This window comes from Sphaerodactylus townsendi, linkage group LG05, assembly GCF_021028975.2.
Source record: "Sphaerodactylus townsendi isolate TG3544 linkage group LG05, MPM_Stown_v2.3, whole genome shotgun sequence".
Taxonomy (NCBI): Eukaryota; Metazoa; Chordata; class Lepidosauria; order Squamata; family Sphaerodactylidae; genus Sphaerodactylus; species Sphaerodactylus townsendi.
The window spans coordinates 75,567,432-75,594,905 of record NC_059429.1 but is presented as its reverse complement, the minus strand read 5'-3'; the positions used below and the strand labels follow the sequence as shown (position 1 = coordinate 75,594,905).

At 43.9% G+C, this 27,474-nt stretch overlaps 1 protein-coding gene across 21 annotated transcripts in view; it reads left to right on the top strand.

The window, feature by feature from the left end:
* The window catches only part of PTPRF (protein tyrosine phosphatase receptor type F), a 623,992-nt gene that overhangs the window by 565,958 nt on the left and 30,560 nt on the right, over positions 1-27,474 (top strand). For 6 of the 21 annotated variants that reach the window (XM_048497079.1, XM_048497093.1, XM_048497082.1 and 3 more), the window contains 12 exons: positions 3,303-3,329; positions 7,143-7,260; positions 10,517-11,095; positions 11,526-11,623; positions 14,587-14,840; positions 15,168-15,258; positions 18,415-18,627; positions 20,609-20,766; positions 21,832-21,843; positions 23,574-23,689; positions 25,681-25,713; positions 27,130-27,227. In XM_048497079.1, the coding sequence (XP_048353036.1) occupies positions 3,303-3,329; positions 7,143-7,260; positions 10,517-11,095; positions 11,526-11,623; positions 14,587-14,840; positions 15,168-15,258; positions 18,415-18,627; positions 20,609-20,766; positions 21,832-21,843; positions 23,574-23,689; positions 25,681-25,713; positions 27,130-27,227 (1,797 nt within the window). The remainder of the gene's footprint in view (positions 1-3,302; positions 3,330-7,142; positions 7,261-10,516; positions 11,096-11,525; positions 11,624-14,586; positions 14,841-15,167; positions 15,259-18,414; positions 18,628-20,608; positions 20,767-21,831; positions 21,844-23,573; positions 23,690-25,680; positions 25,714-27,129; positions 27,228-27,474) is intronic. The other 15 variants (XM_048497099.1, XM_048497100.1, XM_048497098.1 and 12 more) reach the window with 6 other exon arrangements.

The window sequence follows — 27,474 nt, the reverse complement described above, 5'->3', positions numbered from 1 at the left end:
AATAGCTACTTGGGATTAAATTGTGTAGTCATAATAAGAAAGTTCTGTTTTCTAAATTCCCTTCTGGGCTCAGGACACTTGTGTAACTGTACTGAATATGTGACTCAATGAGGTCAAACAAAGTCATCATCAGGAGTTGTTTCCTGGTGCTAGTCAATAAAGGCCTACATCAACAACAGCAGCTGAGAATCCTGAATGATCAGAAAGGAAAATATAATTGTGTGGAGCAGAGTGGACATACTCCCACTTTGTTCATTTTGACTCTCGGACACTCCGAATCCCTGCAAGGGCGGGGGACAATTAAGATGGTCTATCCCAGATGGCTGATGGATCTAGATGGGTTCTTTATGTCTCTTGGGGATTTTCCAGTCAGCAAACGTGGTGCTCCTATTGGAGCCCTGATCGATCCGTGTATTACAAAGGTGATCCAGGCTGTGGATATGATTCCCCCTGGACTCTCTCCTTCCATAGAGTACAGCATGCTATTTCAGTTACTGAAGAGTTTCAGGTGATGAAACTGTTGGGCAGACAGAGCACAGGTGGAGAAAAACTTGAAGCAACCAAACACAGGTGAGAGCACATTATCATGCTGATTCATGCACTGATGGCAGCGAAGCAAGCTCACATTTCCGCCACCATTGTGTCTTCATACTGCCATCCAGCTGAGGTTTTCTGGGTTTTATTTCAAGCCCCAGGGAATACTGATCCAGAAAACTGTGAAAAGGTTGCTGTGATCCCTTTTCATTGCATTTTGCAGATATAATTGTTTGCATCCACTGCAACTTAGACACTACAGCTGGACTGCGTCAATCTCAGGATGCTATTGGAGTGCAGTCTGGTCTAAGGTGCATGGATGACTTGCAGTTGGTGAGGCCTAATGAAGTGGACAGGGTGCTTCAAAGTGTGGCACCTGTCATATCCAATCTTGATCTTTACTCCTTGTGACTAATGGTATCATGCTGGGCTGGATTGGTTGGCTGGGTCCAGGAGGTAGTGAATGTGACGGTTTAGGTTCCAGCCACTTTGAAAGAGGCAGTTGTGAGACCTCTCCCAAAGAATGCATGGAATCAAGTGACCTAAACAACTACCACCCACAAGTTAATATTACATTTTTGAGCAAGGTGCTTGAGCAGGTGGTGGCTACACAGCTTCAGGAGCTTTGGGAAGAGATAAATTATCTATTATTCAGAAACTTAATGCAGAATGTGGTATCCAGGCTATTGCCAGGGGTTGATTACAAGGATTGCACCATTCCTGTGTTGAAAGATCTGCACTGGCTACCAATCTCTTTCTGAGCACAATTAAAAGTTCTGGTTCTTTAAGGCCCTAAATGGTTGGGGCAGGATACCTGAAGGAACATTTCCTCCCATACTTTCCAGTCACCAAGATCTACCTCTCAAAACCCTGCTCTGTGTTCCCCTGCCTTCAGAGTTGAGGTGAATGGTGACTAGAGAAAGGGCCTTTTCTGTAGAGGCACCTATGGAACACCCTCCCTTGATACTTGCCTGGCATCTATAGTACTTACTTTTAGGCATCAGGTCAAAACAGATTTTTTTTAATCTAGGGTTTTAATTAGTGGTTTTATCTTATTAACTTTTTAATAGTGTGCTTCTGTTTTATAGATATTTCTATGTCCAATAGCTTGTTTTTTAATGGTCCATTTTTATACTGGATATTTTTAATTGTAAGCTGGACTCTGCAGAGCACTCTGAAGAGCCTATGCAGAAATATTTGAAATAAATAAAGATAAATGTTCTTCTCCAGAAAAGCTGTTAATATAGCTGTGAGAAGGCATGGATCCTGTGTTATGCCAGCATGGGCACTGTTCCACATGGGTAGCTGGCGGTATGAAACAATTGTTCATCCAGTTGCAGTAATTTATGAGTATGCCACTGAAGCTTCTTTTAGGGCAAAGAGTAGGTTATGCTGGCGTGATTAAAATGATCAGAGCCTTGCTTCATACAAAGCAGTTTCATAATTCAAACAAGTGAACTTACAGGCAAGTGCCCTAAGCTCACTTGGTCTTTAGAGCTGACTTCTGAGTTTTGCTGCTAGTGAAAACATTTGTGCCGCTTGCTTTAGAGCAAGTAGCTGTAAAGTGACTTTAGGACCAGTTAATTCAGAGACCATTAACTTGCCATGAGGCAAGTGGCTATGAGTTCCATGAGCCTCACTTTAAAAATGGGCAGATTTCCTTGAAAAGCAAAGGGATAATTAAATATTGTGTACTTGCGTGTGTAACCTGGAGAGCTGCTTACTTTGTAACATGTATTGTAGGTTAATATATTCTTCGCAGGAATTTCAGTCCCAGATAATATAACATGCAGAAAGTATTATGGTGATGAGCAACCTTCTCTAGCTGGTTCCAGAAGAATCTTCTCTTTATGCATGTGCCTCTAATGCTTGTTTTGAGGGGTACAGTAGTCTGAGTTAATGCTAGCTGGGATAGCTCAGCTGGGAGGGGGCTTCTCTTGTACTAAAGCTTCGATATGTCTTGGATTTCTGCTTCAGTATTTCAGCTGCAGGCTATCATTTGGCATTTCTGTGCTCTTCTGCCACTTGGATTGTGTTGGTCTTTTACCAGGGTGTCAGTATCTTGTGTTCAGATGGGTTTTGCACTTTGTTTAGTTTATTGTTTTATTATCTAACATACCTTTTATGAAGCCGGTGTGCAAAGCAACCCACTATACAGAGCAGTTTTTTTGAGCAACCTAGTAGATATCAAGTCCAATCTTGTGCAAGTTATTTTGGAGAGGAGCATTTTCTCCCTAGTGTGAGTGAGAGGATAGGAGGAGGAAGAGTATGCCAAGAGGCAATGTTTTGAGTTTTCTGAGATGTGCATGTGGAAGAAAAAGTAGGCCTAGATTTTGTGTGTGCATGTTTTAATTTATAACAGGGCCACACAGTATGTGGGCTGCATAGAGCCTGGTAGAGCTAAGTTGAGCAGCCCGTGAGGGCAAGGAGAGAGACAGCATTCTGACATTCTCTCTGCCCCCCACCCCTGGAAACATCTTATCACTGTATCCTAAGCAGGGATGCAATCAAAAATTTCTGGTGGCAGGAAGGGCACAGACTGTCAGCCCAGAAAACAGTTGAGAGGCAGTGTTCTGATGCTGCCTCCCCCAGGGCTTAATGATGCCAGCTGGTGTCAAGGGTGGTCCACTCTATTCCAGTCAAGATCCATAATTGTTTGAGTTGTGTATCACTGATCTATAGCCTTGTCGTCGTCAGTTCCTTACTGTAAGCTGTCTCTTAAAATTCTGTTTCTCCATTTTCTTTCCTCTTCCCTGGCCCCATTTCAGTGGAGGTTTAAGGACTCTATTGATCACGTAAGTACCATGTGTGAGTGTGTTTGCTTGGATCACAAGGGTCTGAGAATCGTCTTGTGAAATCTGTATGCATAGTGCTGTCAAAACATCCCTGTCAATCCTCAAATGGTTCTGGGAGATGCTCTGTAGAGTTTCTACCAGCAGCAAATCCTGAACAAATTGGCATTTAGATTGCTGCTAAATGCAGAAAAGCAATTGACATTTTCCATAATCTGTATTTCCAGCTTGTTGCGATGCAATTTCAGGCAGATACAGGGGGAGCAGCTCACAATCTGCAGGCCCTGGCCCAGCTTGTTTATACGGCAGAGTCAGATCTATAATCTTTAAACCTCATTGATCCTGGTCATGAAAAATACCCTGCTCTCTCAGCTGTGACCTTTGATTGAAACAGAAGCTGCAGTACGGAAATGGTCACATTCAAACAGTTACATTCAATTTTTTTCCAAGTAATTTAAAAATATAAATTTGGAGGAACAAGCTTGAAAATTACCTTTGGGGAAAGAGTGATTCAATTACTTGCCCTGCTGTGGCTTCCATTCTCTTCCAGACAGAAGGATTTTGCTAAAGGGGGTTTGTAGCGACAGCCATGTGTATTTGGTATGGTATCACCCTGATTCCCAAATTTATCTTCTCTCTTCCTTCCCTTTTTATTCTCCCTCCCTCCCTCCCTCCCTCCCTTTCTTTCAGTGGCATGTTGTTATCCTGTGTGAGACTGTCTCAGTTTTGTGGGCTGTGGTGATGAGTGCATCTTTGGGAGGTGTTCTTAGCCTGTTGTTTTGTGTGTCTGAGTATCTCCTTCCACATCAGATTCCCAATTATATTTTTCTCACTCACACAAACTCCAGGGAGTCTTTCTTACTCTCTGATTTTGGTGTCATTCTGACGGGTGCTTATTACTCTGGCTGGTTAATTTGGGTTTGCATACGAAAACATAATTTGAATTGTGGGGAATGGTATCCATGTCTTACTAGAATTACTAAATAGCTAATTCACCATTTTAATTTAATTGAAGTAATTGAGAGTATTCTAATGATTCCATGGCATCTATAAGAGAGTGTCCCTTGCTTTGAACAACCCAAGTCCTGAAGAGGTCCTGCTCTGCCTGCCCTTAACTATGTAGATTTTACATCAGCTTTGTTTTATATTGCATTTTGTTTTCCTCATAGTAATAATTATCCTGCCAGTGACTTACTTGGTGCACACAATTGGTGGTTGGAATTGTGCTAGAAGCTGCCTTCCGACCATGCTGGCTACATCAAAAGCTGTGTGAGGATCCAAATTTGCCAGTAAAATGAAAAAAAGCATAAGTTTTAGGGATGTGCCTCAGTTAACCTTCTGGAGGCCATACCCATGTCACTAAAGGATCAGAAGACTGAAAGGCTTATTTTGATATTATTTAGCCTTGCTGTCATTTTCTGGCATTCATGCTGTGGGCTTAGAAATGAGGGTGTTGCCTGTCATGGTCTTTGCCTCTGATAAGGAGCACCCATCCATTTATTGGTCTTTGTTTTCTACAGAGAAAACAGAGGTGTATCTAGGGTGGAGCAAGGCAGGGGATGTGGCACAGGCACTGTTCCTCAAAGGGCAGGATACCAGGCCCTGCAGCCTCTGGGAGCAACTGCACCCCACCCTGAACTCCCGATGGAATTCAAAGGTAGGCACGCAATTGAATGTTGAACCTGCCAGCATTCAACTGGGCTCAACTTGGCCAGGTCCAGCTTTAAACTACAGGCTTTAACCCAGCCAGGGTGAGTCTAGCATCAAACTGAGCACTCAGTCTGACTGGCTCCATATTTATACTGCTGGCTTTTCCCTCCAAGCTTTACCTCCAATCAGGTGGTGCTTGGGGGCGGAGGCCACAGTATAAAGCTGGAGCTGGTCAGACACAGTACTCAGTTCGACTGCACAGCTCAAATCCTGCGATCTAAAGTTTGACCCAGCCAAGCTAAGCATCAAACAGATGTGCCCTACCCCCGAACACCATGTGGAGTTTGGGGGCAGGGTGAGAAGTAGTGCTTGCCCTGGGTGCCCTTTTGAACAGATATGCCCCTGCTGCCCTCTGCCATTCATGAAATGTGTTCCTGATAGATAATTTCTTTTTAACAAGCCACATTCTCTTGAAAATCTAGGCTTACGTTTTATTTTACATTGGCAGATTTTCCAACTGTGTTGCCACCCATTCCAGTGTCTTATGTAGGCGGGTTGTATCTTGGTGGTATCTGTTCCATTCTAGTTTAGTGAATCTATATTGTTAACTTTGGAATTGCTGGTGGTGTCTTGTTACTGGAGAAACAATGGATTCACAGACAACTTTGTTTTTCTGTTTCACTTGTATAAGCATGGGACATATAGCAACACAGTGAGCTGTGCCAAGCAGACTGTTTCCTTCATGCCCTGATTAAACTGCAGGTCCTCCCTTCCAGATGTTGCAAATATATGCTTTATGCAGTTTGTCATTGTTTTATCCCAATTTTCAAACAAAAAAATTCTCAAGCAGCTTAGAGCAATTTAAATTCTGTATGCCATGATGCTGGTTGGCACAATGCATAAAGGAAAATAAGATTCATAATGAAAAGGCACATAAGGAAAGGGGAATGGAGGAAGAAGACAAAGGAGGAAGATCAGTTTGACAATGCTAGATCAAAGAGCCATTGGGACCAGGCTGATTGGCCCTTGATGGTGTTCTTGCTGGGATGAAGGTAGAAAGACTACCCAGCAATTCTTGGTCTTCTCACTAGTAGCAAGTTTAGTGTGACTTGAAGTCTTAAGTCCAAGTTGTTGTTGACCTGAAGTCTTGCTATGATTTGCTACATCTATTGGGCCCGGTTTTCCACATTTCTTGATTGTATCTTGGACAGCCAGCCTGCTGTTCAGAATAGAAATCTCAACCACTGTTAGTACTTTGCAGTAACGTTGGAAATAGTGGAGTTGCAGCGGGGTCTTTCCAGAAATGCTTTCATACCCCTTTCCAGCTTCTGTCTGTAATCCAAGAAGGTTATGCCTCTATTTGCATTATGTAATGGCTGATACATTCTGGCAAAACACAGAGAAAAGTCCCCTACAGTCACAAGCACTTGGGCCTACTTATCTGATGCTAGAAGACCTTGTTTTCTCAAAATATGGCCATGCTGGTAGGGGCTGATGGGAATTGTAGTTCCTGAACATCTGGAGAGCCGCAGGTTCCCTACCCCTGGTCTATCTCAAGGAAGCTGTTGTGTGCTTTCCTGTACTAAAAGGGACTTTCACTTTTGTTTGGAGGTGGCAATGACTGAGAGACAGAAGGCTTTGAATTCAATCTCTGAAATAGAGCTAATACCAGAGGTGGGATCCAGCAGGTTCTCACAGGTTCCCAAGAGTAGGTTACTAATTATTTGTGTGTGCCGAGAGGGGGTTACTAATTGGTGATTTTGCCACGTGATTTTTGCCCTAGTTACACCCCTCCTCTCAGCAGTAGCGCGCAGAACTTGAAGCAGTCTAGCAGGAGGTGCACCGGTGCATTCGTTTCCCGCCCATCCTTGCCACAGCCCCGCCCAGGAATGGCTTGCCCCCGGAATGCCCAGTCACGCCCCCGTCGTGCCCCACCCAGCCTCATTGGCGCTATGCCACAGTTTGAATCCCACCACCATGGGAACCTGTTACTAAAATTTTTGGAACCCACCACTGGCTAATACAACTTCAGAACCACTGTTTTGCCCATGTCTATTTTGAAATATGGATTAAGAATGGATTAAGCATAGATAATGTAGTCTGAAGTGCCTCCATACCTACCTCATCTTGATATGCGCAGAGCTAAAGGTTATTATTTATTCACAGGAAACAATCATAGGAGGTCTTTTACCTGAGACCACCTACTCTGTCACCATCGCAGCATACACCACTAAAGGAGACGGGGCCCGCAGCAAATCCAGACTGGTTACTACAACAGGAGCAGGTGAGCTACATGTACAATGTCTGAATGCATCAGGGGACTTCTGAGGTGGCAGAGATTTTAACCAGTGGAATCAAGCATTTCTTTCTTTAACCTCATTCTCTAGACTGCAGATCATTTGCAAATAGTGGAGAAAGCAGATGGGCCACACTAGAAAGGGGAGAACACTGAGAGTCAGTCTAGTTGTACTGGTTTGAGTGTCAGACTAGGGCTTGGATGGCCAAGGTTCAAATCTCTATTCAGCCGTAAATCTCATTTTATTACTCCGAATAAGAAGACTACGGAAATTTCTTCTCTGTACAGATCATTTTAAACATCACTGTTTTCCTGCATGGAGAAAACGTCCATGTAATATCACATTCTGTTTTTAACCACCAGCCAGATATGTCCAGACTCTCAGGAAGAGAGCAAGAAAACAGCGACTTTTTCCAGTGTTTTATCCCAAGCACATGGTATTCAGAGCTACACTACCATAAAGATTCATTTATAGCTCTCATGGCTTTATTATTTTCATAGGCTGATAGGATATATATTTTTCTTTTTTGTACTAAAGCTTCTATGTGTATCCTATGGTAGCAAATCTCTTACATGAAATCATGCTTGGTGTTAAGAAGCACTCTCTTTTTGTTTTTCCCCCAAATCTACTGTGGCAAAGGGATAAAAAAATCACCTTTCTTTAGTACCCTTTTATGATAAATATGTATTGACCTACATGGGAGGCTGTCTCCTTGCATAGACTTTGTCGTGAGTAAATTTTTTTGCTGTTCTTCCAGTGGTCAAGAGAAAGGCAGTAGCGAACTCTGGTATGCCTAGGGCACAACCTGCCTTCATCCTTATTCCTCAACAAGTTCTTAGTGCTTCAGATGCTCCATTTGGTTAGTGTTAAAAGTGAGGAGTGGCATGTATGTATAGTATAGGGCCAGTGCAAGGTAGTGGATTGGGCGTTGGACTAGGATTTGGGAGGCTAGATCCTCACTCTTCCATGGAAGCTTGCTGGGTTCATGTTGATCAGTATAAGAAGCGAAGGGATTCGCCCAGAGCCACGCATTTTGTTTGGGATCTTCTGTTAACACAGCTTGCCAAAGAGGACAATTACTGCCCTCGTGTAGAACTCTCAGGTTGTTTTGAGAGCTCTCTGGATTTTTAGAGTGTGTTAATGAAACCCTTGCATCTGACTGGCTCCATACAGTATGCAAGTTTGGACTTTGTTTACCGGCATATAAATCTGGAGCTTAAAATATGCTGGATCAGAATGATGGCCCATTTTACCTTAGCCTTTATCAAATTCCAACAGGACTGGTTTCCTGTCCCCTTTGCTGGCAAATAAAGTAGCCAAAAGTTTTCCCCTTGGAAAATCAGTGTCTTGCAAGAGATTTGGAACGGATATTTGAAGAATATGTTTACTGCTTCTTCCCATTTGGAAGTAGCTGATTCAGTCTAGTTTTGCATGTACTGGTTGAGCTATTTGGGCAGCAATCTGAGTAAACTGCAGATTAATCAGTCAGTTAATTGACTGACTAATTGATTGGCAGATCGATCAGAGAGTCATACAGTTTTTCTGTAGAAACTTGTTTCTGGGGATTACCTTCCTCTTTTACTTGTTGCTGCCGCCACTGGAGTAACTGTATGAGCTCCTTCTGTTTTTGGCATCTCACTTTCATCTTCCTTGCAGTGATGTATGCTCTGTTCACTGTTCTCCTGCAACTTCCTTGTAAACAGATGTAGACCTCTATATCTCCATGACACTCACAGAACAGATTCACCACCAGTTGTATTCAGCCCACATCTACAGTGCCAGTTTGCTGTTGTGAATTGGCCCTGAGCGCTCCTATCTATTGCAGGAGAGCTTCTATCCACAGCAGTTGTCTTGGCACTTCACTAATCCTGAATGATGTCACTGTTGAGAGATTTACATGTTTGCCTCACCTGATTTGAGGCAAGGCTGTCTCTCTCTTTTATGGGTGGAACTGAGGTATGAAACCATCCATTTTGTACAGCAGGTGTTAAGTTTTAAAGGGAGCAGCCCTCAATTTGTGCTACACACATTAAATTTGGAATCCTGTTGCTGCTTAGCCATCACATCAACATTCTTAGCAGGAACCATTCATCAGTTCAAACACAGCACATTTTGATTGCAAACAGCATGGCATGCTCTCTCAACAGCTTGCACAGGTGGTGAAATTATAAAGATTGCTACAGAAATTGCCTGCATCAAACAGACTGAGATTCCAGAGCTGAGACTGAGCATCTTTGCAGCACCTTATATGATTGCGCTCAAATTTCCCTGTGGCCTGCCACTTTCATCACTGTCCAAATAGCTGAAGCTAGCTTTATCTGCAACTCTTCTAGCAAAATCCAGGGTTGAAGGAATGGTTGGGTAAATACACATATATAAGAGAAAGATACAATGAAGTTTTGAAGATAGTTTGCAACAGGGATTGGGTTTTCATTGCACTGGTGGGAATTGCTGTGTATGGATTTACTTATAATGGATTCAAAGCAGCTAGCAGCTAATTGCTTATTTCATTCAGGGTTTGTTTCCTTCTCAGCCTCTGTGCACCCCCTATTAATTTGCGGCTTTAACAAGGTCCACAAATTCTGTAGTTCTGCTGCCACAAAATATCTGCAGAATCTTGACATCAGATGTGGACTGTCAATCACTGTTACCTGAAACATTACTTTCATCTTTTGTTGCTATCAGTCTCACAATCCTGTTGCTTCTACCACAGGACTTTCAGCAGAAATGTCCAGATTCCATAATCAGATACAGCAAGGTCTGCAGCCAGAACTATCTTAATTAAGCCATTCAGACCTTATCTTTTTCACTGTGGAATCTAGAATTTTCATGCAGCTGAGAGCTAGAAAAGCAAAGAACCAAATTAATTGCATTACAATTACAATAATAACAATTCTTCCTGGACGGCACAACTTCATGCTGAAGGTAATAGGCTGTATTTTGGATTCTGCCCATGTAAAACCAGCCTCCCTTCCTGTAGAAAATTAGCATGTCAAAGAGAAGGATTCTAGTCAGCATTTCCTTTCATGTGCTCCTTTTGTGCATGTTGAGAATGTTAACTGTGGAGAAGCATTCAAACCAGGGATCTCCCATCTGCAGTGTGAAGCAGTACAGGGCAGGAAGAGTTGTTCCGTGTGATATTTCCTAGTGAGTTCAGTTTCCACACTACCTGAGTTAGTGATTCCCATAGCCAAAAAGCCAAAACTTGCTTTCTCTCCCTGTCACCCTGTTTCTGTCCCAAAGTCCCAGGCAAGCCTACCATGATGATCAGCACCACATCCATGAATACAGCCCTGATCAATTGGCACCCCCCCAAAGAGATGGTCGGAGAGCTCCTAGGCTATGTGCTGCGGTACAAACGTGCTGATGAAGAGGAGATGAAAGTTATTGCATTTGAGAAGAGCGACGATCACTACACCGTGACCAACCTTTACAAGGGGGCTACCTACATCTTCAAGTTAGCTGCCAAGAATAGAGCTGGTCCCGGGGAAGAGTTTGAAAGGGAAATCAGTACCCCAGAGGAGATGCCAAATGGCTTTCCCCAGACCCTGCGTGTAGTGGGACTGACCACCACTACAACTAAAGTGACTTGGAACCCTCCACTTGTGGCTGAGAGGAATGGGAAAATTACCAACTATACTGTGGTGTACAGGGACATTAATAGCCAACAGAATTTGACCAATGTTACTAAAGAGACGAGCATCACTCTGACCAACCTCAAACCTGACACAACCTATGACATCAAAGTTAGAGCCCACAATAGCAAAGGACCTGGGCCCCTCAGCCCCAGCATTCAGTCTAGGACAATGCCTATGGAACAAGGTAAGTTTTTCTAGCTGTGATTAAATATTTGAGCCCCTGTTCTAGAAAACAGGTCAAAATGGCCTGGTAAGTCTTCTCACTGGGTGTATAATGTTGGGGGAGGGTTGCACAATTGCTTTGTTTCCCCTTCCTGCACATAGAATGCCTGGCACATTGTCTTTGATGTGAACTGAGCTTCAAAGAATCAGTGCCTGGTCTCTACTGCTATTTGATGATGATGAAGGGTTGAAGGGGCGAGAGGAAGGTGATAGCTTGGTCTTAACCTCCCTTCTGTGTAACTAAAGTTTGTGCTCCTCATATGAAAGGTTGCATTGCATGTAACTTTAAATTATCAACCTCTGCTGCTGCTAAGACTGGTGGAATGTCAGGGATTGTACTGGTACATGTTTTTTCCCTGGAGGCCACTCAAAAGAACTGTTTTTAATTGCAGTGTTTGCAAAAAACTTCCGCGTCAGTGCTGTGATGAAAACATCAGTGCTACTTAGTTGGGAGGTGCCAGACTCTTATAAATCTGCAGTTCCTTTCCAGGTAAGGGTGTGTCGCTGTTCTTATTTAAATGCATTAACTGAACACTTCCAAATTTAATATTGCCTGTAAATAAAAGGAAAGAGCTCAAGGGGCCCTCAAATTAGGGGTGCTGCTGTCACCAGCCCACTTTCTGTTTAAGAAATCCCCTGGTTAGGAAAGCATATACCATAAGTTTGGGGTCAGTATCTGAGAAACCTAGACATCTCCTTGACATCTTTGTAGTAGAAGACCTGCCTTACTCTTGTCCACTCCCTAAATGTTAGATCATCACAGTATAACAAACCAGCATTTAGTCAGTTTCCTAAGAATGGATTCCAAACCTGTGAATTCACAAACATTCTGGTCCTCTGGCTAATGACAAAAATAAAATCAAGTTTCCGTAAAATTTTCTGTGGGCACCTTCCTCATGGCAGCATGCTGATTCTGTGAGTGGGACAGGCACAGTAGCTTTTATCCATGTGGTTGGGTCACTTAAACATTATCCTAGTTGCATGGGAAAGAATTACAAAAAAGAGGGCCCTCATGCAGCTCAGCTGCCTTTTGAAGGGTTCCTTAGATCAGGCTACAGGTAGGAGCCTGAATTCTTGAACTGCCAGGCAAACCCTCTATTAAGCCTTCCTACTGACCATGAAATACCTTGGTCTTGGCTACCATTAGGGCAAAGGAAAGAAATCTTTATGACATAACAGGTCACAATAATATGCATCTGTTCTTGCTATTCCTTGCTTCATAGTACTGAAGACACAGGTAAGCACTCTTGGCAGTAACAGAATTGGGGGTTTTTAAATGCTAATTAGTTTGTTGGATGCTTTCCTAGTGCTGTATAGTCTGTCATTGAATGAATCATCAAGACTAGTAGGTGGCTTTAGCAGTGCTAGGTCTGATATGGTTGCCACGTTTGAGGCTGCTGACATGAGCAGAGAGTTGACAGCAGCTACTGCTGAGGATTGGCCACGGATGAGGCACAGGAGCAGATGGTGTGAATGACTTGCTAGTGGAGGGCGTAAATGAGCTTTCTTCTTCCTGTTGACAGTCTAGATGTCCAGGCCATTCACAAACAGCAACAGAGTGAATAGTGGGCCCAGTGGCAGCTGTTGTCTCCAGAAACAGGAACTTTACAAACAAGGCCCTTCCCCTCCACACCCTGCCACCTCACCTCACCTCCCCAACTGATTAATTCAAGCATACAGAATGCCAGACCAAGCCTAATAATCTAACAAGCACTGCTGATAAATCTCCATGGGAACAATTAGCATTATCTACACTTGATAAACAGTCTCACACTAAATCTACATCCCAAAGGGTGTCATCTTCCTCTTTAGCAGATTTAATTAAAGCAGATATTGTTCTGATTTGTGAATACGAAGGTGCAGACGAAATCTCATGGTATTTATACTGGGGTTGAACTGAGACCTCATAAAATTCCTTGCTAAAAATCAATAATGAGGCTTTCAGTTCTCCTCAGGGAGTAGTCACTGCTTCATCTGGTCCAGGAGCCAACTCCTTGCAAGACACAGTTGGTCTGTGGAGTGTGTGAGAGGCGATGTTATGGTGAGATTTCTGTTACAGCCATAACCTGACACTGTCTTGTGATCTTAAATGGCTGATTTCCTGCTTGCTTTTAATGCTTAAAAAGTGCATTCTTGATCATACCTTTGCTGGTGGCAGGCGGCCAGATTGGAAATTTTCATGAGAGAATGTTCTTGGACTGGCAACTCTGGTTTCCATCCCGATGGTCCTAGACCTTGTTTTGTTTTCACTACATGGATTCATTTTACAAATTGGTTTTGACTGCTCTCACACAATAGCTATAGCTAAAGCCAGATCCTAGCAAATAAAGCAGAACCAGCTCACTCTCCCCTAGGCTAGCCTCACATACCCACTCCCTCCCTCCCTCCCTCCCTCTCTCTCTCCCTCCCTCCCTCTCTCTCTCTGTCTGTCTGTCTGTCTCTCTCTCTCTCTCTTTCTCTCTCTTTGTACTTCTAGACTGAGGCTGCAGCTGCCAAGGAACGAAGGGGAGTCCTGCCCTCTCACCACATTTGCAAAATAAGTTGCCTTTTTTATGGGAGAGCTATAAACAACAAGGGGAAGGCAGAACCAATTCTTGCTTCTGAATTATGACTGGGTTTCAGCACTGGTTTGAGAACATTGGGCCAAACTGCATCTTACATTTTGTAACAAGTCATTTCTTCACTCGCTTTTCCTGCAGCCACATAGCAGCTGCAGGGAATGGCCTCCAATTCTGCTTGAAATTGGTGGGGAATCCAGTGCTGACTTGTTAGGAAATGTAATGTGTAGTTTGGCCCCCAGCTGTTTCTTCTCACAGGCAATGGAGATTTCCCATCTGAACTGTTCTTGTGCACTTGTTGTTGGATTGGACAGAAAATTGGTTGCAATTAGGGTAATATATAATTAAAAACTTACAATTATTAAATATAGTTACTAAGAGAAATATTCCATTATTATTAGAGGGAAGAAATAGCATAGCTGGAAGAAGCGGTATAAAAATCTAATAAAATTTTTAAAAATCTAAAACAGGCTAATAGTCCTCAGTTTTACTAGCAAGGGAAATAGTGGTACCCTGGGGATGTTTTACAGATACAGCATTCTAGAAACTGCTGCCAACAAGAATAGATTGCTCTGCCTGCCTCCTCCACTATCCCCATGGGAAAGCCAAGAGCCCGCACATGTCTCTCACTGCCTGAATAATATTGTGCCATCAAAATGGAATCGCACTCTTGTGTTCTTCTTGGAGAGCAAGATCTGAAGGTTTGAGCTGCTGAATGTCTTCATATCGGTCTTTTTTGGCTCAGAACTCTAAAGATGTTGTGATCCTACAGCTTCTTTGGTGCATCTTGCAGTGAGAGGACTGGGAAAAAGACACTCATGTCCAGGGGAGGAGTTTTGGAATGGGTTAATTTAGCAACTTTGGACTGTGGTGATATATTTCCTCTGTTTTTCAGATTCTGTACAATGGCCAGACTGTAGAGGTGGATGGCCTCTCCATGAAGAAGCTGATTAATGACCTGCAGCCAGACACAAATTACTCTTTTGTGCTCACAAACCGTGGAAGCAGTGCAGGAGGGCTGCAGCATCGGGTCTTCATCCGGACAGCACCTGATGTCCTGCAGAACAAGCCCATAGCTACACACAAATACATCAGTAATGGGCAGTTTACACTCACACTTCCCAGAGTGCAGACTTCTCTCCCAGTCAGGTACATTCTCTCCACCTCTGTGATTCTGCTGATGCATTTATTGTGTTCTGCCATGGAGAACGGCTAGATGAGCTGTCTCTTCTGGGGTGGAGGTGGTCTCCAGCATAAATCCTTGCTTACATTCTTGTGTAGTTGAGAAGGATGGTATCACAGAAACTGTGTCAGATCACACAAAACTATGGTAGATAAAGTAGTGTTAAAGTAGTGTAAATACATCTCAGCCAAGGGGCTTCTGAAAACAAGAAAGAAAATTCCTTGCTGAAATTGATAAGGAAAGTAATCTTTGGCCTGTAGCAGACTCACTTTTTCTCCCCTTTTGCTTCTCAGGTGGTATTACATTGTGGTTGTGCCTATAGATCATTCAAGCAGCATCATTGCCTCTAGGTGGAGGAACCCAGATGGGATGGAACTGGACCAGGTAGGAGGATGAAGAGACCTGCTGGTATCAACACATTCTTCCACCTGTTTTGAGGAAGGCAGGCATTAAAGAAACTGACCCACACATGTAAACAGAGCTGTGAAATTATAGGAGGCAAGCTCTGCCTGTGTCAGACTACTGTGGTTGGTAGTGTCATCACCCGTTCTCCAAAAACCTCCACAGCCCTCAAAGTTATGTGATCTCCCTGCTTTTCTCCACCCAGTTCCTAAAAGCCGTTTGCAGTGTCTCCAGCTATTTAACCCCAAAGAGGTCATTCGAGTATGACTCCCAGCAGAAGTTCCATCCATAGATTGTGCTCCCATGCCTTTTTCCTGGACACTCTTCTTATGCAACTCCCCACATAGCAAGTTGTAGAAACTGGGTTTTTTGAAGGGAAGTAGACAGGAACCTCGCTCTGAGGTCACAATCCAGAAAGCTCCCTATCTGGCACAAAGGCATGGTTCCGTATTGCCTCGATCTTTCTGATGTTCTGTGTCTTCATTCTATATTTTTGTGTGAAATGTTTTTTCATGCATCCCCCTTCATTTTAAATTAGAATTTCTGTTCAGAGCCAAGCATTTATTTTTATTCATTAGAAAAACAGCTTTAAACATCTCAGAGCCTCTCTGGACAGTATAATTGAATTTTTGTGGGTTTATATCCTTTTTCTTGAATTTATAGATGACTATGGCCCTTTTCGCACTACAGGTTTAATCTAGATTCATTATTTGAGGTTGCTCCATATTCTACAAGTTTTCCACACTGCCGAGTCCCCTAGCGCTGATTAGATTTGCTCACTTACTGATTTGCACCACATCTGGCCGTTTACCCCACTTCCTGCCCCTGGATGTATGTAGAGTTTTTTCAAAAACCCTGGTTTAACTCCAGATGTGCCCAGCTAGTGTGTAAAACTTTTGTGGCTGCTCCACTTTCAAGGTGCCCCCCTAAGCTGTGACGCAATTCAACCCAGCCAATTGGAAGCCACTACTGAACTGGAGTTGCGTTCGCAGATTTTTAGGTTTCGATTTGCTCTCACTCGCCTTTTACTGCTCCTCGCGGTCGGTCATGCTTTCCATTATCTCTCCGTAGCACTCACTGGATCGGCAGGAAGGGAACACGGCTTATTGTTATGCCGTTTACTCGGGGGAGGCTGTCCATAAGAAGCAGATAGCCTTCCCCCCCTTTTGATGCAACCAGTGTGTACTTCGGAGATGCTCTTGTAGAAGGAAGGGGATTCTCTGCTACAGTGGAGGGGTGGGGGCTATCCAGGGGTGCAATGAGGCAAACTGGAGCCCTGGGTAAAACCTGAGTTGGTGCCCCCCCCCCCACGGGCAGCCACCCCACCATGACCCATTTTTTTGCACCAGGTCATTGGTGCCAGCAGGGGATGCGTTTTTAGACATATCAACACCAGAATTTCAGCGTATCATCAGGAGACTGTCCTGATGCTACCCCCCAAGTTTGGTGCAGTTTGGTTCAGGAAGGCCAAAGTTATGTACCCTCAAAAGGGTAGCCCCATCTCCTTAGCTCCCATTGGAAAGGATGGGGCCACCCTCCAGCCTGTACTTTGGAGATGCTCATCTAGAGGGGTGGGGGAGGAGGAGGATCCAGGCATGACAAGCTGGGGGCTGGAATAGAAGGGAGAGTAGATCAGAATCACCCAGATAGTTAATAACCCCAGTGAAGTGAGAATACTACAGTTTGTTTTTAAAGTGCAGGCACCAGCTCTGTAGTCTGTTGTGCAACTCTGTATTCTGTTATTTTCATTAGTTTTGGAGCAGACAGAATTTAATCCAAAAAAAAAAATAGCCAGGTCCTTGTTGCTTTTTCAAAAGACACATTCCAACCAAGGATGTCTTGTGCTCAGTTGTGGAGAGCCACTCCATTGTAAATGAAAAAGAACTCTGTACATGCTTTTGGGTTGCCAACAGATCTGCTGAAAAATGTCCTTTTTTTAAAAAAAAGTCAAGGCTTAATGTGTGGGAATGCGGAGCACAAGCGCACGATAGGCAATTGAAAGGAATGTTTCTGAGATCTCGTTATACCCCCGCGAGACAGCACGAGATAACGGTAGCCAATAGAAAGACAGGAGTGTCATCTTCTCATTGCCACGTCACGCGGCAATGCGTTCGAAAGTACCCGCCCCTGCATGGCAATCGAGGGCAACAGCACTTTTCGGTAGTGTGGAAATGTCTGCTTTCTTGAATCTCATGCAGGACCGGATACCTTCCATGGAATGTAGGTGAGGTGTGGAAGAAAAAACCTACATCAAAAAACTTCAGTTGCTGCTCCACATAACATTAATCCACATCTACTTTACATTTTTCGCCAGTGTGAAAAGGGCCCATGAAATTTGGCATTTTTTCTCTGAATGTCCCCTGAAATCTCTTTATCACCCTGTGTGATTTACACAAAGTTTTGCTGCAGAATAATGGGGGGGGGGGGGTTCAGGGGAAGGTTCCTGAGAGTGCCCAGTTTCAAGCTGTTCCTTGAATTGGTACAGCCTGCAAGGGTGGATCAGAGCTTGCTGCAACATTATTTGCTTCTGGGTATCCCAAGGTACATGCATGCATTGCCTGACCAGGACTTCAGTTGTGTTCTTAAAAGCAGACTTAGAGAGCTACATGGCTGTCCCTGATTCATTCTCCAAGAACCAATGAACATTTAACATTTCTGTGGCAATGCTGAGGGCTAAAGACATTACTTATAATGGCTTTTATCCTATGAGGTCTGCATAGAATCTGTAGAATCTGTGAAGCAGAACTATCCTGCCTCCCCTGCCCACCCAGTTCCTGAAATTTTGTTTCTGGGAGTTAGGAGAAGAGCAAGGAAGGCACAGTGTAGATCTTCAATGGGTAGCAAAATTAGTAGAAATATCCCTTCTGTCCAACAATAAACATGCCCTTCCATGGTTGGAAAATAATATGTAAAACATGTTTGTGGAAAAAAATGTCTTGAGGCACCATTTTTTGAGGCTGACATAAGAGGCAATTTGAAGTTGTGTAGTGCTGAAGAGTGTCTTGTGGTGTTCATGAGATCTAGATCTTCCTGAGCTTTTTCACCTGAATACAGTGTTAACTCATAGGAACAAACTGTCATCTGGCCTCCCTGGTTTGTGCCAAAGCTCCTTTTAATACTTGCTTTCTGTTACTCCAGCTACTTGAGGCCCTAAGTGAAGGAGTCCCAGACAAGCGCCGGCGTCGGCAGGCAGAACGACTCAAGCCCTACATTGCTGCCCAAATGGATTTTCTGCCTGAAAATTTTGTCTTGGGGGATGAGAAGATCTATAAAGGCTTCTACAATAGGCCACTATCAGAAGACCTGAGCTACCGCTGTTTCGTGCTAGCTTCACTGGAGGATGGTGACACTGTAAGGACCATCAAAGGAGAGAAAATTATCTGTTCTCTGCAAGAGAATCTCAGAGATGGCATCCATACTGTACGGCTGTGGAGATCTGATTTGCAAAGCCAAGCCAACCAAGTGCAGTTTTTACCAGAACCAGGAGACTTTTCCTTCCTTCCCTTTGTTTTTCAACCTTTTTTCTTCCTTTGCTTCCTTTGCATGGCTCTGTAGACATACAGGCATCTGGCAAGGCAGAGGGAGAAAAAAGACTCTCTCTTTGGCCCTCTGACCTCCCTAACATTTTAGTTTGGCCACTGTTGCAAGTCTGTACAAATGAGCAGAAAGGGAGGGTGACACAGCTATTACAAATGTGTAAGTAATGTCCAGCCATAATGAAGATACTTTGGCCCTTCCACTCTGTCCTGTCCTGTGGCTCTCACTTTCAGCTTCATTTACTTGTAATGGCTCATTAGAGCTGGTCAAATGCTTCATTACTCATCCAGTCGAAGCACTTGTGTGGCAGATGTGCAGCCAGGGGCAGGAGGCCTCAGATCAGCCAGCATGGGAGGCTGCCCTTATGCCATAAGGTCGGGTATTGCATATGCAAGACAGTGAGTGGATACAGGAATACCATGGCTATGGCTATGTCTAGCAGAGCAAATTAAGTGGTTTGAGTTTTTGGTGGACTGATAACTGCTGTTTATATAATCCTTGTTGTCCTCACTTCTGGGTTCCTTCTTTCTCCAGGCTGTGAACATCAGCTTGGAGCTCAACTTTTTAAGCTAGACTTTCCCTCTTTGCTACATTTATGATGTGCCTGACTGAGGAAGGAGCTAAAGTCCCATTGCATTGAACACCCCCCTCCTCCCAGGCAGGGGCAATAGATATGTCTCCAGGATACTGTTTTGATGAAATGAGCCATGCTGGAAAGTCCTCCCCCCAACCCTGAATCTGTTTGAATGAGTTGCATTACCCAGTAGTGTAGAAAATGAGGTCCAAGCCCTTAATTATTTTGGCTTCAGATTAAAGCCCTGAAAATACTTTGTGCAGGGTCAAGGGTGCCAACAATAGACCGATACGTATTTATCACTTGAGGCAACTGTGAATCAGTGCCCTCTGAAATTGCCTAGTGTTACCAGCCTTGCTCAGGTCTCAGCACAATCCTGCAAAAATGCCTAAAAACACTGTTAAAATCTCAGCCTCCAAACTGGTAGACTTTAGATCAGCAGGAGGAGCATCTGCAATGGCTAAACGTGATGTCACAGTATGTTGCTATCTTGGGCCACGTAACAGGTGGCCCTCCGCAAGTGTCAGGAACATGCTTCCTGCCTCATTTCCCCCCTTCAACCTGCAAGACACAGATGAAAAGAGGAATAGCAGAAATAGTTCTCCTTTGACATAGGTTACCTGGAGACTAAGCCAGCTACTTTTGCCTACAAGAGGCCAGATTCACCTGTTCCTTCTCTTCCAGTTGCCAGTCCTTGGTTTGAAATGATATGAATGTGAGGGGCTCCATGTTAAAGCCCTTTTTTTCAGGACTCAGTCAAGTCACCCCAGGGGTAACTCTGAGTTGGTCTGCCATTCAATGTGCAATATTTTGCCCAGCTTGTGTTCCTTAACATACCCCCTGGGGCAATGTGTTTATATCAGTACAATAGGTATTATAAACCCCTCGCCAGCCTTGACGCTCAGTTGGTTGCAACTCCAAAGTCTGTAATTTGGCTCTTCAGGCCTCTAAAACTGGCAGCTTGTGCTCAGCTAGACCATACCCTTTTGGCACTCAGGAAGAGGCCACTTCCTGGTCTTTATGGTCCACTGTTGCACTACCAAGGGGAGGCAGTTGTTTTCTGTTGCATCTGTTATTTCCTTCTTACAAACTACAGACAAGCAGCTGTGGGCTGATGGGCAGTTGGGCAGTTGGGGGGGTGGGGGAGGTGCTGATACAAAGAATCTAGCAGATGATCACTGGTGGTAAAAGACATGAGCTCTCTTCTTTTCTGCTCTGTAGAAGAAGTATGCAGCCAGTCCATTTTCAGATGAGATTGTGATGGAGGTGTCGGCATCGGCAAAACATCAGGATGAGCCAGAGATGCTGTGGGTGATGGGACCTGTCCTGGCAGTTATCTTAATCATCATCATTGTCATTGCTATTCTGCTCTTCAAAAGGTGAGTGACAGCCCAAGAACATGCAGTGTAGGCCATGGTATAGCTATGTATCAGGCTCAAGGACATGGCCTCCCGTAACAGTGAGTATGCTCCTCGTGTCTGACCTGGGAGCATCCTTCACTAGATAAGGTACAGTCTTCTTGAGGACACAAACCCATGCATTCTGCTGTTTTCTCCTTAAAGTGCAAAAGTAGTTTTCAGAAAGGGGAAAGCATCTTCAGGTAGAGCTGGGTGGGGGTATAAGATAATCCTCACTAGGCTCTGAATTCCCTTTTGTACTGGGTCAGTGTGCCCTGGGAAAGAGCTGGAGCTAATGTCAGCACCATGAAGCACAGCTGTTTGTCATGGTGCATCTAGATGGGCTGGTTGACAGTACTAGTACAGTTGTATCTGTTCTTATGGCTTGGATTATGTCAGAAGTTTTGATCTGGCTATGCCTGTCTGCCCTAACTTGGGTGACCCGGCCTAGTCTGATTTCACAATATCTCAGAAACTAAACAGAATCAGTCCTGGCTAGTGCTTGGATAGGAGACTACCAAGGAATGCCATGGTAACTAAGTGCAGGAAGGCAATGGCAAACTACCTCTTTTAGTCTCTTGCCTTGAAAACCCTACTGGGTTGCCACAATCTGGCTAAGACTTGACAGCACTTTACAGTGACACATGCCTCCCATCCTCAGTTTATTCCAAACAACAAGATCCCAGTCTGGTGGTTATCCTAAGAGGCCAGACTTGTTAGCTCTATGAATGGGCTTTCCATGTGATTAGGTTCCTTTGCTCCTGAGATTTGGGCCCAACATGGCCATACATCGTTTGAAACATGTTCTGAGTTGTAGATGTCTAGTGTAACCTACCAGTAGTGTTTGGACAAGCAGGAGCTGCTCATTAGGTTACAGAGTGTGCTAACTCTATTCCAACTCTGCTCTTGCTAGCTGCCATTATTTTTTCGGGCTAATACACATAGCACTGGGAGGGAAGGAGACTTTGGGCTTTGCATGCACAATTAAATACTTTTGTGTAATACTGATCTTCTCTTTTCTTCTGTTACTGATGTCCCTGGATCTAGCAAACAAGAAAGGTAGAAATCCTCTTTCTCTCTTTATTTTGCCTCTTCCAAATTCACTGTTTGGTCATGTTGGGAACAGTAACCTTGACTTGTTTTCTGGACCAATCTGTTCCTGGGTTTGGTCATGCTCGCCTAGCCATTATGTTGTCTCTGTCTAGTCTCAGCAGGTAGATTTATGTATAAAACTTCACAATATGGCCAGATTTCTTTGAATTCTAGTCTTTTTGGGTTCATTAAGACCTGGAGCAATTGGGGGTGTTTATTTTAGACTGGCCTCCATGGTGACATTGGCATAAACTGATTCAAACCCTTTTTTAAATCAACATGCTTCCTAAGCTGTTTCAGTTTGGCCATGCTCTGAGCAACTAGTTTTTCAGTATAGCCCCTTCACCGGGTGTTCTGTAAATTTCACTGGTTGCTTGCTTTGGTGTCAAACAGATTGTTGATAAATCTGAAAAATGATGTAACTTCCCAGAGTGCCAAGGATTTCTAGCAGGAGGTAACTGGCGAAACAGAAGCTTTAGCTTCTTTTTCTCCTGTTCTGCTTGCTTGTATCCTTGCTTGTTGAATGACTTCAACCTTATGTAGGATTTGTATTTTATAAGCTTGGCAAACTGGTTATATAATATTTCATATACATGTGCACATAGAAATGAACTAATGTATTGAGCAGGCCTTGTCCTTACACTTAGGCACTAAAGTCTTACTGTCTACATGACATCTGTCTAGAATACTGTTAGTTGCTGTCAGATTGCTGTTAGTTTCCTGGGCCTTGCAGCTTTTTGGTAGTTCCTCCTGGCACATTTTTATATTTTGTCTGGCACATTGTTATGTTTTGAGGGTGCTATCAACAATGCCTCCAAGTTACTAATCATTTCTGCTCTATTTTATGCATAGAATTTGTGTCCTGCCTTTCTACCCATAAAATCAACCCCCCCTCCCAAATGCACATCATTAAGACAAGTAAAAACAGAGTTAAAAAGCAGAGTTAAAGTACATGCAAAACATAAAAGCACTGGTTCGGAAAAGGGTTTTAGTTTTTTGACAAGGACTGCCAGTATGTCTTCAGTGCTACAAGAGATCTAAACACACCCACCCCTGCTGAATTGCCTGCAGAACAGGGCCCCCTTGGTATCATGCCGAAGCACTGTAATTTCATCAGCAATCAAAAACACCCCCACCCATGCTTGTTTGCAGCTCAGCAATGTGATGAGCACTAACCAGCACCACCATGTGGAGATATTTAGATTCCTGCTAGCCAGTAAGCATCACTGATAACTCTTCTTGCCACCCCAAAATTTCCTGTAAAGGTCTCCGATTTAATTATAGGACAGGTTCATCGCTGCTTAGCTAGTGAAATTTACCAGGATAAGAGCCTGGGGTGGAAGAGCTGAAGGCATAAATATAGCATGAAGAGACAACAGTGTATTTTATTGTTCCATTAACTCACGCCTGGGGGGCCTTCAGTCATTCAAGACAAGTATTAATGGACTAATAAAACTCACCCTGAAGAGCCCTTACCCTATTATATTACAACTTTTCACATTCTAAATAATTTTAAATACTTGGCAAAATCTAAATATATTAGGTATTATTTCTTGTACAGAAAAATGTACAGAAAAATGAGGGTGGCGGCTGGGTGGGGGTCGTGAGTTCTCCATTCTTCTTGGTGTACTTAGTTGTTGAGGTTCTGCCATTTGGGCCTAGATTTATCTTGTAAACTGTGCTTTCTTTTCCTTAAGGAAAAGGGCCAATTCTCCTTCTGCTAAGGATGAACATTCCATCGGCCTGAAGGACTCCTTGCTGGCCCATTCATCTGACCCTGTTGAAATGAGACGGCTAAATTACCAAACACCAGGTAGGATATAATGGTTCTGTCTCCCACCCCTGTTGAGCTCAGTGGCTTTCTTGCTGACAGACACACAGGACTAGGAAATTCATGCTCCACCTTCTCTCTCGGAATGTGTGCACTCCACCAAGTCAGACTTTATAGCCAGTGGCTCAGTATACTGCCTTTCAGTACAGTTGATGATAGCCACAAACAGAATGGGGATGCAGGGCCTGTGGCTTGTGACACCATATGTGTCACATAAAAGAGGGGCAGATGAGGAACTGTCTCTAATAAACTGACGTCTAGTTTTGACCCAAGGTCTTCTCTTTATATCAACTAAATCAACAAAATTAGCCAGCAACACCTACATGTGAATGGATCCCACTGTTGAACAGCGGTTTTGGTAGATGCTTTCCCAGCCGGCTAGTTTGTTGCTCAGTGTGACTTAGCTCTTGCAGTGCAGGTTTTATGACTCATTATAGTTACAGTGTCAGCAGAACAGTGTCTCTTTAATAGGGAATGTTTCATGTATTGGCTGCTCTCTGGAAGTGCCGTAGCATCCTCATTTCAAACAAGATTGGGATTACATTGTCAGTTGGTAGACCAGCTTTGGGAGTGCTGCATTCTTTCTTGTTAATTCAAAAGCAATGGCTGCCCTACCTTCCAAAACTGCCTTTAGGTAGGCATGGTTTTCAGATGTGACCTGTGCTTCTTTCCTTCTGGACTGTTTGTCCTACTTGCAGTAGACTTTGAAAGAAGCATGTCTATGTACACCTTAGTAGGAACAGTCTGTAGCTATTTATTTCACTTCTTTCTACTAAGGGCTTGGCTTTTCCCCCCCACTGTTACCCTGTAAATAGGTCAGTGAATATGTCTATGTAGGCATGGCTTATTGAGTTGTGAGATGGGAGCATTTCCCACTCTGCAAGGGGAAGTTCATGTAAATGGACTTTGAGGTGGGGGGAGGTCTGGAGATTGTCATGAGATCTCTAATGAAGAGAAATACATCACAGGTCCCATGCGGGTGCAAGTCCTAGTACACAAAGGAATCTTGACAAAAATACATCTTGAGGTAGGGGAATTAGTTTCTAGGCCCCTACATGAGACGTATTCTGAATCTGAGACGTGTCCAGAAGCAGGTAGATTGCTTCTGCTACTTGAGGCTTTTACCACCCTCTTGTCTTTTCAGCTGGTTACTAGGAGTGCTGTCAGTGTGCAAAAGAAAGCTGTAGCTTAAGATACCGAGCTGCCTCCACTGAGCCTCACCTCCATGTGGAGATGGATGGATGCCTTCTGTCGTCCAGACAGCAGCAACCGAAGCCTGAGCAATCTAGTAGCTGATATCCCCGCTGGCAAATGTAGAGGCAGGAAGGGCCTTGCTCAGTACATAATTAATCAGGCTGCTGTTATTAAATATTAAGCTTATCATTCTAATAGTTGCTACTTCAGACACAGGTTCTTGCATGAATTGTCAACTCCTTTGTACTCATGTACCGTTTTGCAGAGTCATGGCAGGCCAGGCCAGGCGATGTCACTACTAAGTGACTGGGTGAATTGTGACTAGGCTTTGGTTACGAGGCTTTGCTGCTGGCTGGCGCAGCAAGGGGAGCCAGATCTTGACACAGGAAAAACTGCTACAAATAATAGGTATTGTGTTGCAGGACAACAGATAAAACTGTGTGCCTGTTCATGCCCATTGGAGGGAAAAGCTAACCACTTTCCAACAGAGAGAGCTTTGACTCTCGAAAGCTTATACCATGAAATTCTCTAAGGCGCTACTGGACTCAAATCTAAATATTCTATTATCCTCTTCGTGGTTTTAAAAGTTTCTTTGAAATGACCCCCTGGTTATTACCCACCATACTGCATAGTATACCAGTGTGCACGTTATCGTTCCTTCCCCTAAGTCAGGGTTTACAAAGATGCAGGGTGCTGCTTCTGTTCTTCCCTCTAAGCATCTTCCATCTCTCACTTGACTCTGCCCTCAGCAACTGCTAATGGGATTTCTGTTCTTACAGGTGCCAGTGGCCCCAGTTGCCCGAATATCTCAAGTTAGTTGTCTCTTCTCCTCCTTTTCTTCTTCTCACTCTTTCCCCCCTCCTTTCTCATCTTTTCAATTTTTTGTTCAGTGTCATGAAGATCAATTTCACTCAACTTAGTCGTAATGATGGCACATGTGAGTGGACTAGGCTGTCCCCATGTGGTCAGTTTTGGGTGGGCTTAACACAAGATGCTCCAGTCTGCAAGTGGGAGACAAGGTTGAGTCTTCACAGTTTTCACTACAATGCAACCAGCAAATATTTATTTAATCTGCTGAAACTCTTCACTTGACAGATGTTGAGGACAGCTTTAATTTTAGGGATACCAGTTCTGGCACAGCAAAACCATGTGGAGGCAACATCATTCCCCACAAAAGAATCAGAAGTGCTCTCTCCTCTTCCCCCATCCACCCTGGCCCAAAAAGCTAGAAGTTGTTCGTCCTCTGGTTGTGCTTGTTTGCCGCTGTGCACCTGTTTCATTTATTTACTACCTTTTTGGAGTGCCTTGACATGCATTGTAGTTTCTCAGCTTACTCACTCCCATTTAATAAGTTGCAAATGAGGTGTGTCCCCTGCAGATGTTGCTTTAGTTTTCTGCTCTTTTGGTTCTGGATGAGTAAAGGAGAAAGCTGGGAATTCATTATGCCCTTCAGGCTTGTAGACTGTACATTAGCTATAGCACCTATGAAACAGATCTATTGCCTGTTTCAGTTTATGTTGCTTGCCTTGAGCATCCTAGAGAAATTTAGAGGGAAGTCACCTTACCAACTTGTTGATATTCTTGGATGAGACTGCCTTGTGTGATCATGAACTCTGTGCACAGTATGTTGATATCTCAAAAATCTTACTACCTAGACCCTCTATCACTAGATAAAACATTTTTTAGGAGGGAAACCAACATTTTTAACTCCCCAACTATTATGAGATGAGAATTATTGGTTCTTCTACAGTGAAACTGTGTTTAGTTCAAGATGTGTCTGCAGCCTCGGGCCCAGGAAGTGTGAAAAAAGTCAATCAAGGTTATGGTCCCAAGTGAATAAAGGAAGCATCTGTTCAGGATTCGTATACCTGCACTGTAGTGCACACCCTCTGAAGAGCACCTTTTCCTGCAGGACCTTTGTGCTGTGCTGCTGGGCCTCTGCTAACCTCTCCCAGTCTCAGTCTGTGCAGGAGCATCTTCCTAAGCCTCCAGTCTAGATATGGAGGCCACTTGGCTGGCCACTCTCCTGTCTGAGCATGCAGGTTTCTCTTGTGCCATCACATGAGCACTGTATTTCTTGTGGTCTCACTCACTCACACTCCATCCATCTCACCAGCATTACGCGTTGTCATCTGAGTCACCGTGCATATGTGGAAGAATAACTTATCCTTTAACTGAGCAGTAATTTTTCCCTTCCACCTCCCCCTTCCATCTATTTGGTCTGGCAGGTATGCGTGACCATCCTCCCATTCCAGTGACAGACCTCGCTGACAACATCGACCGGCTGAAGGCGAATGATGGGCTGAAGTTCTCACAGGAGTATGAGGTGAACCAACTTAAACTGTTCTTTAGGATCCTTATTCTGCAGACTGTACTTTCTCCAGCAACTCCTCAGCACAACCTTGTGCACTAAAGAAAGAATTCCTGCTCTGCTTCCATCCATGAATACCAAGCACCAAGCAGTTTTCCCACTCCTGTACCTGCAAGGACAATTTAATCCTGACCTGTGTGTCATTGAAGGCTTTCCTGGCTGGACTCAACCAGCTGTTGTGGTTTTTCCAGGCTGGGTGACC